The sequence below is a fragment of the Muscardinus avellanarius genome (genome assembly GCF_963383645.1).
Source record: "Muscardinus avellanarius genome assembly, chromosome: 22".
In the NCBI taxonomy this organism is placed as follows: Eukaryota; Metazoa; Chordata; class Mammalia; order Rodentia; family Gliridae; genus Muscardinus; species Muscardinus avellanarius.
Window position 1 is genome coordinate 10447059 of NC_137808.1, and position 11101 is coordinate 10458159.

The following is an 11101-nucleotide window of genomic DNA, read 5'->3' on the forward strand; positions in this document are numbered from 1 at the left end:
AGTACTTGTGAGGCTAAGATAGAAGGATCACAGGTTTCAGGACAGCCTCAAAACATAGAGGGGCCCTGTTTCGATAAAATAATAAAAAGGGCTAGGGTTCAATCCCTAGTACTACCAAAAAAAAAAAAAAAGTTAAATAACTTACAATACTAATGTTATCATAATTTTGGGGGTTCTTAGTACTACATACGTGGTATAATAAACACGTATTACAAGCAGTATAGTGTGTGTGTGTGTGTGGGGGGGTACTGGGGATGGAACCCAGGGGCATTCTGCCTCTGAGCTACACCCTCGGACCTATTTTATTCCTTATTTTGAGACAGGGTCTCACTAAGTTGTGGAGGGACTCACTATGTTGCTGAGGCTGACCTTGAAATGTGATTCTCCTGTCTCAGCCTCCCAAATACTGGGATTACAATTGCGCCACAATGCCAGCAGGAGTATAAAATTTACACAACAAAACTCTCAGACTTCACTCACAAGCTCAGCTTTTTTCTCTCTACATTGAGGGAATACACATTCAAATTGCTTAGAAAAAGCAATGGTACCTGGGTGTGGTGGTGTGCTCCATAACTGCAGTACTTGGCAGGCTGAGACAGGAGGATGGCAGGTTCAAAGCCAACCTCAGCCACTTGGTGAGGCCCTGTTTCAAAATAAAAAATAGAAAGAACTGGGGGTGTATCTTGGAGGTAGAATGTCCTGGGTTCAATCCCCAGTATAAAACACACACATACAAACACACACATTTTTTTTTTTCTTTGCGGGTTTGGGGATGGAACCCAGGGGCATTTGACCACCGAGCTACACCCCCTGCCCTATTTTCTATTATTTATTTTGAAACCGGGTCTCACGGAGTTGCAGAGGGCCTCATAAGTAGCTGAGGCTGTCAGCAAACCGCGATCCTCCGGTCTCAGCCTCCTGAATGCTGGGATGACAATCATGCACCACCACACCCGGCCACACACATATTTTATAACAACTTTTGTTAAATTACATCTTTAGAGAATGTTTACAATAGATATAAGAACTTCAGTCCTAAAAGAAATTCTACCGAGGCTTGAGTCAGGGCTTTCTGGCAACTTCTCGGCATCTGTCAGAAATCCCTCAAAACAATGTGTCCGAAATGGTAGCAGCAATTTCAACGCCAAGTTCCCCGTGGGAAAGCACTTTCACCTAGAGTACAGTCTCTACTCTTTCTGTGTGACGGCTTTTAGTGGCCAGTCCCAGACAGACTGAGCCAACAACCGAGGTCCATCACTGCTGCCCACAAAGGTGGCTCCTTTCTGACTACCACGGAGCTCACCAGGGGACAAGAGCGGACACAGGGAATACAGCCCACCAATAACCCGTAAGAAAACACCCCAGCTTTTAGGAGGAGGGAGATATTTCATCAGCACTATTTGCTCCGAAGTAAATCTCACTTTTGTTTCCTTGTAGGAATTTTGAGAGTATTTTCGTGTTTTCCAATGCCAGCTATTTTTATAGCATTCTACACTTTTCAGAGTTTTTATATGCACTATCTCCTTAATTTTTCAAAACGGACTTACAAAAGAGGCGAGCCAATTTATCCCTACTTTACAAAGAGAAGGCAAAATGTATTCATGGTCAAATAACTGGCACAGTCTCCTAAATCTAAGCAGAGATACTAGTGGAACCGGAACCTAGGGTCTGTCCTTTTCCTTGAGAGATTCAAATATCCCATGACTTCAAAGCAAGCATCCCTAGTGAGAAAATGTGAAATCCAAAATACTCCAAAATCCAAAACTTCCTGAGCAGTAATTCATATGATGGTTTACATTTGAGCTCCATCAAGAATAGGTAATAGTACCTACGTTACGCCAAGAACTAGACAGTTTTATCAAAACACACACTCTCATTCTCTCTAGGAAATGGTCTCATTTATGTATAGGAGAAAATGGTCTCATTTTGAAAATTTATTTTTTGGTGCTAGAGATTAAACTCAGGGACATTCTACTGAGCTAGAATCAGTAGAATCTGGATCTTTGTATTTATTTATTTTTATTTTGAAATAGGGTTTTGCTACATTGTTGAAGACCTTGCTATGTTGCTGAGGCTGGCCTGAAATCCACAAACTCCCTGTCTCAGCCTCACAAGTACTAGAATTAAAGGTGTGTACCACTGGCTAGAAATCATCTCGTGTGTGTGTGTGCGTGTGTGTGTGTATTTAAATAAAAACAGAAAAGGTATCATGCCCTAAGTAAACGATCTCCATTTTCCAGAAGCATAAAACATAGCTGGCCATGGTAGCACACGCCTGTAATCCCAGTACTTGGGAGGCCGAGACAGGAGGATCACAGGTTTGAGAACAGCCTCAGCAAGTAGTGAAACTCTCATTAATCTAGTGAGATCTTGTTTCAAAATAAAAATAAAGCACAGGTAGGGATGAAGCCCAGAGGTAGAATGCCTCTGGATTCAATTCCCAGAACCATTAAAAACAAAGCAAAACAAAACAGCCAGGGAAATGGAAGGGAATGAATATCTCTGCAATAATTATGTGCAAGAAGCTGCGCTGTGTTCTAAGTATGTCATCTTTATGAAAAGCCACCCGGCATAAACAGAAGAGAAATTAAAATATTCCAAAGACAAAACCCCGCCTCCCAAGCTCTTCCAGAGAGACGCATACCTGTAACCGCTGAACCACTCCTGCCCGCAAGTTCCCAAACCCATAGTGGCACTGCAGGTTCAAGGCACCTTCTGGTGTCTCTTCATAGGGCGTCTGCTCGATTTCCCAGTCAAACTCTTCACTGTCATCTTCTACCGCTTCCCCAGAAGTTTCAGGAGCACCTAAGCATGTTAAATAGAAAGTTTTGAATGTCCTCAGGAGAAGCTAAATGTGTTAAATAAAAAACTCTGAATGTATTCCCTTTAGTGTGTGTGTGTGTGTGTGTGTGTGTGTGTGTGTGTGTGTGTGTGTGTTCTGGGGACTGAACCCAGGGGCACTCCACCTCTGAGCTATACCCCAAGGCTCTTTTATGTTTTTGTTTTGAAATGGAGTGTCACTAGGTTGCTGAGGCTGGCCTTGAACCTGCAATCTTTCAGTCTCGGCCTTCTAAGTACTGAGATTATAGGTACGTCTCACCACGCCCAGCTCAAAGTATTTGATTTCTTAGGCACAACCAGCAGGAGAAAAACATAGGAAATAAAGGCTGCACACGTGTACCAAAACATATGTACAAGAAGAGTCACAGCTCCACGGTTTCTGAGAGCTAAAAAAATAGGAACCTGCCCAAACTGTGTCAGTAGCAGGAAATTTAAACCAATGTGGTTATAGTCATAAAATGGACTATCATACAGTAGCAAAAGCAGACAGACCACTGCCACGGTATGGATAAACCGTACAAAAGTGATGTTGAGTGAAAGGAGCCAGACATAAAAGGACACACAGTATACAAATTTCATGTGCAGTTTGGAAATAGGCCAAAGGGCAGGTGGCGATGCTCTTGAAGGCGAGCGGGCCAAGTAAATGGGAAGAGCCTCCAGGGTCTGACAGATACACACTTCAGTTCTTGACCTGGCTGGCGTTCACATTATGTGACTCCTTCCACTGTGTACCTCTGATCTGAGCACAAAGGCTGATATTTTGCCAAAGAGAAGATGATGTTTCATTTGTAGGAAAATGGAGAGTATTATGTTAAGCAAAATAAGCCAGATTAAAACAAATGGAGGGTCATGTGTTTTCTCTCATATGTGAAAGCTACAGAGAAATAAGGAAAAGAAGGGAGAGGGGCTCTCCCCAGAACAGGAGACCAATAGAGGCAGGGGACCAAGGGGAGGAACAGGAGGGGCAATGCAATAAACTGACTAAATGTGTTATGTGCATATGCGAATATTTAACCACTATTATGTAAAATGCAATAAAAGACATGACAGTGTCTGTTTGAATTGGTCCAATAATGTGGCTGACCTACTGCTCACAAGGGTTATTTACATCTTTTACTTGTACACCAAATAGACTACTTTTGCCTCACCACTTTATCTTGTCACCTGAAGTGTGTTCTCCAATTTTCTACTCAATAAATCCTCTTTCCCCTAGGTATAGTAATCCAAATATTTCTATTTCTCTTTATTTCCACCCAACTGCAATAAACATACCTATTTCTTCCACGAGTGGCTTGGCCGTCCTGGATTTTTTTGGTGCCAGAAGAGCAGTTAACATGTTCAGCCCCTCAAAATGCTGGCCAGGAGTTTCTTTGGGCAACCGAATGGTAAAAATTCCTTAAAGATAAATTTGTTTTATGCTTAAAGTTTTCAAAACCGTCGTACATATATCCAAGGAAAACGGGTCTTGGTTAAAACATAATTTTAGCTCATAGGGCTCCAAAATTATGTCCTTAGAATTAGTGATTACAACTCAAGATGAGAAAAGATTCAAGCAAAGTTTTTTCAGAAGCTGATACTTCGTTAAGAAGTCAATCTGCTCAAGCTACAGACTGCTTTAGTCTCATCTAGAATAACCTTATCCTATGGATACATTACAAATCCCAATGGAAACTTCTGAAAAATCAGTGGCTGAGAGGGCTACAGTTTAGAATTAGCCAGTAAACCAATTTTGTAAGTTTATACTTACACGCACACACACAACCAAACTTCTGAACATCAACGGCTTGAGAAGGTAACAGCTTAGAATTATAAAATATTGTTTCTGGACTGGGGGAAAAATGAGGTAACTAATCCATGGAGAATAGCAGCAACTTTAAAAATATACAAAACTCTAAGTAAAGCTAGTATGTCTTGTAAGAGTTTCTTTGGTATCTCAAGAGATGTATCACTAAAGTCTATGAGAGATTCAAATTCTATGTATGCATTTTGTGTGTGTGTGTGTGTGTGTGTGTGTGTGTGTGTGTGTGTGTGTGGTACTGGGGATGGAACCCAGGGGCCCTCTACCTCTGGGCTACACTCCCAGACCTATTTTATATTTTATTTGGAGACAGGGTCTCTTAAGACAGCTGAGGCTGGCTTCGAACCTGTGTGATCCTCCTGTCTCAGCCTCCCAAGCACGGGTATTACAAGCGTGCGCCACCACGCCCGGCACTATGTATGTATTTCTTTTCCTTCCTTGACTAGCTTTATTATCCAGGCTCTCTTCAAACTTAATACATTCTCACCTGCTAAACATTGTGCCTCTTTCAGTGCACTGAACTACACTCCCATATGTCAAACAAAACTCAACCAAAATATATCCATCCATATGTGCAGCCTTGCTAAATGTCTATGTCCTTTTAAAATGTAATAGCTTAATTTCAATATACAACTTATCTGTAATTAAAGGAAAAATTATCACCAAGGACAGCAGGTTCATTATACTAAATTATCACATCCATTACACTGCGTTGTGGCTTAGAATTCCGTTATTTAACTCTTTTGGCCTACTCTCTAGTAGTGCACTGAGGTCAGTATGTGGTGCTCCTGTCTCAGCCTCCCTAGCACTGGGATTACAGGCATGCACCACTATGCCCAGCTATAGTTACTGAGTAAATTAAACAAGAACACACAAGGTATTCCAGTTCCCATGGCAAAGGAAAAGCCACTGGTGCTGAGAAAAAAAGAAATAAATGGTTCATGGCTAACTAAAATAAGGGACTTATCAATCATGAGAAGAAAATTCAGTGAGCCGTTAAATGCCACCCATGGATAGTTTCTCTCTCATCTACCTGTTATTAAAATTCGAGTTTGAAGACTGGACAAGGGTTTCACTCAAAGGCTTATAAATCATCTCTCTCTTTTATAATCAATCACCTCACTTTATACAGTTACTAACTGTGGAGGAAGTGTGTCTAGAAAATTGAGCCACAGTGCCTAACTAATTCAACTTTACTTTAAAGAATACTGTGAAATACTTTAAAGGACCGAGGAAATTCTAACTGTCAAGATATCCACGAACAAAGGCAGGGAACAGTAAAAAAGAAAAGTGACAGGAGAATACTGTAATTGTAAGACATCTAAAGGCCCCCATAGTGGACTGGAGAGACTATTATGTTCATATTCTAACATGAAGTATCCAAAGGGGAGAAAAAAAAAAAAAAAACTACCCCAAATTCCAAAGATGATACCTTTATCTGCGTCATAGGATCCTTGTTCATTTCCATTTTCCACAATTCTTCCAGGAAGGGTTAATCTGCAGATTTAATACAAAGTCTCATGAAGTTATTAAATACAACACAATGTAATGATCATCAAAAACAGGGTATGTTAATCCATTCAAATCTAGCAACCACTTAAAAGGAAAACCCTCATTCTTCCCTTCACATTTTACAAACTAAAGATCTTAGCTTCCTCCCCCAAGTAAGAAAGTAAAAATTAAGAGATGACTCATCTTTCTATGTAAATATCCCCAGGCACCAATAAAATACCAAAAAAAAGAAAGAAAGGAAGAAAGAAAGAAAGAAAGGCCACAATAAATATTAACTAACTCTACCATAGCCGGCGCGGTAGCGCACGCCTGTAATCCCCGTGCTTGGGAGGCTGAGACAGGATGATGGGACAGGTTCGAAGCCAACCTCAGCTACTGAGTGAGACTCTCTGCAACTTAGTGAGACCCTGTTTCAAAACAAAGTATAAAATAGGTTTGGGAGAATAGCCCGGAGGTAGAAAAGCCCCTGGGTTCCATCCCCAGTACCACAAAAAACAAAGAAACAAACAAAAACAAAAACTATCACTACTGTAATAGTACTTCCTTTCTTGATGAGTAAAAGAATTATATACCTGGTGCCTGACATAAGGTGCTCAATAAAAAGATACTGACTTTCAAATGAAAATGGGAAATAATAAACAGCAAAGCCCAATGCATAAATATCAGACAAATTACTATTAAGAAAAGCAGAAAGCTGGGCGTGGTGGCACACGCTTTTAATCCCAGCATTCGAGAGGCTGAGACTGGAGGATCGTGGTTCAGGACAGCCTCAGCTACTTAGTGAGGCCCTCCGCAACTTAGTGAGACCCTGTTTCCAAATAAAATATTAAATAGGTTTGGGCATATAGCCCGGAGGTAGAAAGTCCCTGGGTTCCACCCCCAGCACCACCAAAAATAAATAAATAAATAAATAAATAAATAAATAAATAAAAAATAGGGTAGGGGCTGTAGCTCGGAGGTCAAAAGCCCCTGGGTTTCATCCCCAGACCCGCAAAAAAAAAAAAAAAAAAAAAAAAAAAAAAAAAAAAAAAGGCAGAAGGCTGACACTGCCAGCTCACCACACAAAACGAAGTCAGCTGTAAATATAGTCGCTCTGGTTCTGTGAAGAGAATGTGTGTGTGTGTGTGTGTGTGTGTGTGTGTGTGTGTGTGTATAAATTTGGGGGTGTATTCATTTCGAGTCACCCCCTCATGCCATTTTGGCATGGGGCTGTATTTCTATTTTCAGTATTTCTATCTTTCTAGTAAACTTCTTTAAATCTTCAAAAAAAATTTTTTTGGTACTGGGGGTGGAACCTAGGGGCTTTCTACCTCCGGGCTATACACCCAGCCCTATATTATATTTTATTTGGAAACAGGGTGTCACTAACTTGCTGAGAGCCTCACTCTGGCTGAGAGCCTTCCTCCTGTCTCGGCCCCCCAAGCGCGGGGATTACAAGCGTGCGCCACCACGCCCGGCTATAAAGACATTTTCGACATTTCATGTTAACTCTAGGTGAGAGGCGGGACGTGGGAAATAAATTTGTCATTTTACTGAGCTATTCAAATAGCGCTGTATTGATTTTTTTTTTTTTTTTTACTTGTCCATATTCTTAAATCTTCCAGGGCGCGCCGCCCCCTGCCTCCAGATCTCGCCGGCCGCGCTCCACGTGCTACTGCGCTGTTTTGTTTTGCTTCCTGGTCGGGGTGGCTCCCAAGCCTCCGCACTGGCCTGTTTTGAACTTTTCTCCTCCAGCCCGGCGCTTGAGGAGAAATAGGTCTGGGAGGATAGCCCGGAGGTCGAAAGCCCCGGGGTTCCACCCCCAGTACCACCAAAAAATAAAAATGTCTTTATTCTATAGCAGCCCCGCTGCGCCCGGGCGGCTCCCGCGCCTCCGCTGCAGGCGTGGCGCGAACCAGCTGCAGCAGCGCCGGGTGCGGGCGCCCGAGGAGCCGCGGACACCGCGCAGAGCCGCCTCGTCCCCGAGCTGCCCTCCAGCCTCCTCCCGGGCCCATCGCCCGTCAGCCCCATGGACGACCGAAAAGCGCGCCACTCGCCTGAGGAAGTAGGGCTTGGCGTAGAACTTGAAATCCACGCCCTCGAAGTACACGTCGAACTCCGAGACCCGCGCGTAGGGCACGCGGATGGCGACCGTCAGGAAGTCGGGGTCCTGGCTCAGCTCGAACGCGGGGGTCAGCATCGCCTCGCCGGCCGCCGCGCGCCCCTCTCTCTGCCTGGACGCGCGGTGCCGGGTTCACCACAGCGCTTCCGGCTCGGGGCGGAAGTGCGCGGGAGCGCGCCGGAAGTCCCGCCCCCCGCGTCCATCTCCAGGGAGACGCGAGGCCTTTCCTAGAGAGGCGGGTGTTTCAAAATGCTGGGAAGAGCCCGGGTGCGGCCGCTGATGTTGGACGCCGGCGTTAAACCAGAAGTCTCGAAAGAACGGGACCAAGAATTCGCCTGGAACCTGACAGGTGTCTGTGGAGATTCTTAAAGGTGATTTTTTTTTAACCTCGAAGGTTGTTAAGCCTCAAGGCGTTGGCGTCGCAGGTAGACAGGGGTGCTTTTTTTTTTTTTTGGTGTGGTCTTGGGGATGGAAACCCAGGGGCCTCTACTTCCGGGATTCGCCCCCGACTTTTTTTTTTTTTTTTTTTTTTGGTGGTACTGCGGGTGGAACCCAGAGGCTTTCTATCTCCGGGCTATACTCCCAGACTCATTTTATATTTTATTTGGAAACAGGGTCTCACTAAGTTGCTGAGAGCCTAACTAAGTTGCTGAGGCTGGCTTCGAACCTGTGCGACCCTCCTGTCTCCACCTCCCAAGGTCGGGGATTACGAGCGTGCGCCACCACGCCCAACCGAGACCCTGTTTCAAAATAAAATATAAAATAGGTCGGGGGTCAGCCGGGCGTGGTGGCGCACGCTCGTAATCCCCGCGCTTGGGAGGCGGAGACAGGAGGATCGCGTAGGTTCGAAGTCAGCCTCCCCGGCTTAAGAGACCCTGTTTTCAAATAAAAAAATTTAACATAGGTATGGGAATGTAGCCCGGAGGTAGAAGGGTTCCATCCCCAGTACCCCCACCACCACCAAAAGAGAGAGAGAGAGAGAGAGAGAGAGAGAGAAAGAGAGAAAGAAAGACAGAAAGAAAGACAGAAACAGGGTCTCACTAAGTTGCTGAGAGCCTCACTAAGAATTAGCTGAGGCTGGCTTTGAACCTGTGCAATTCTCTTGTCTCAGCCTACCAAGTATTGGGATTACAAGCGTGCCCCACCACACCCCGCGACAGGGGTGCTTTTGAATTCCTTTCAGCTATTTCCAGCTGGGAGACAAAAATTCTGGGGTTCAGAAATCGGTTTTCTAAAATGAGGGTAATGCTAGAACCTAGCCTCATGGAGAGGCTGTGAGGATAAAGTGAAATGAAACACACAGGGCGCTGTCCATGCACGTCAGGGTTGTCCACCCGCAGAGTGTGGGAGCAGCTACCTCCGTGGCCAGGGCGACCTCCTTACTGTGGTGACCCTGAGCTCTCACCTGCTGGGTCCACTCCCCCTCCCCATCTCAGCTTTCTTTCCTTAATTAGTTAATTAATTGTAGTACTTGGTATTGGACTAGTAGCGTTCTACCTCTAAGCTAAATCCACAGCCTTGTTTTATTTTTTATTTGGAAACAAGGTCTGACTAAGTTGCTGAGGCTGGCCTCCCTAGGTTGCTGAGGCTGGCTTCCAGCCTGCGATCCCACCGTCTGAGCCTCTCAAGTACTGGGATGTCAGGCGTGGGCCACCACCTAGGGTTTCTCTCCATCTTGAGAGTCCTGACTTGAAGAGAATATTCTCATGAAAAGCAGGGTTTCTCCTCTTCCTGTAATCCTTTATTTGAATAGGATTTTCTTCTGATCGGTGAGGTCTGTCCACCGACCTCATTGAATCCTTGCTACAAACTAAAGGAAAGTGAGCTCAGAGAGGAAACACTACATGTTTTATAATCCTGCGGTTTATAATGATCAGAGCCCAGAACATTTGGCCCCTTAAACATGCCAGTGATGAACTGCCCTCCCTCTGCATTGACCTGTTCTCTTCTTCTCACTTTTGCCAGTTGACAGAAGCTCTCTTCTCTCTCTTTTTTTCTTACTTGTCTTCCTGTGTTTTCTCCTCTGAGTTTGGATTCCTCATGCTCTGTGTGTGCCTCTCTTGCTAGTCTCCCTCTCCCCCTGCATATATTCTCTTGGACTTTTTTCCCTCTCCGTTTTATTTCCTGTCATTCCACCTGTAACTACCATAGTCCAGTATGGCATTTATTCCCTGGTTTTAAATATCAGTGGGAAAGAACTGAAAGTCACCTCCTACAACAGAGGAGAGATGACTTCAAAAGCCTTTTCTGTAGCTGATTTTTCTTTTTATGGTTGTACGGAAATAGCCTTGAAATTTAATTAGGACTGGGGTGGGGGGGTATTAACAGGATCTAAAATTAACTGAGTACTTAGAATGTGTTGATCCTGTAGCGAACCATTCGAATGACCTCCTGTACTCTTCTTGACAGATCTATGAAGAAGCGGTTATAGTCCCTTTGCGGGGCTGATCTCCTCCTGTGTTTTGGCCCCACAATCGATGGATTGTAGGATCTTGCCCTGCAGGGAAGCATGCAGCTCAGGAGTGTTCAATGGGAACTGAAATGCAGGTAAATGTGATGTCTGGGTCCAGGCTCCGTACTAGAGTGGGTTCCCTCTAATCTTACCCGTTTGTTTCACAATCTGAGGCCAGGCCTGCCCTTTTTACATCACACTGAGCCTAACGTATAATCAGCGCTCAGTGTTGACAATGTAAAGATGCCACCCTGGAATTATGCCCTCAAAGGATCTCTTAAGATAGGCCTTTGGCTAAATTATTCCAAATTAGCTTCTCTAGAAACAGTCTTTACATTTCCCTCCTTCCTGTAGGTCACAGGTATTAATATTTTTAAATTATGAATGCCTGGGAATT

The 11101-nt window shown here is 44.3% G+C and overlaps 1 protein-coding gene across 1 annotated transcript in view; it reads right to left on the reverse strand.

Annotated features, from left to right (window-relative positions):
• SHQ1 (SHQ1, H/ACA ribonucleoprotein assembly factor) overlaps positions 1 to 8330 on the reverse strand; it is a gene marked incomplete at both ends in the record, with an annotated part of 65540 nt that extends 57210 nt beyond the window's left edge. The window contains 4 exons of the mRNA XM_080718222.1: positions 2645 to 2805; positions 4114 to 4236; positions 6072 to 6136; positions 8188 to 8330. Of these exons, the coding sequence (XP_080574348.1) occupies positions 2645 to 2805; positions 4114 to 4236; positions 6072 to 6136; positions 8188 to 8330 (492 nt within the window). The remainder of the gene's footprint in view (positions 1 to 2644; positions 2806 to 4113; positions 4237 to 6071; positions 6137 to 8187) is intronic.
• Between the last annotated feature and the right edge of the window lie 2771 nt (positions 8331 to 11101).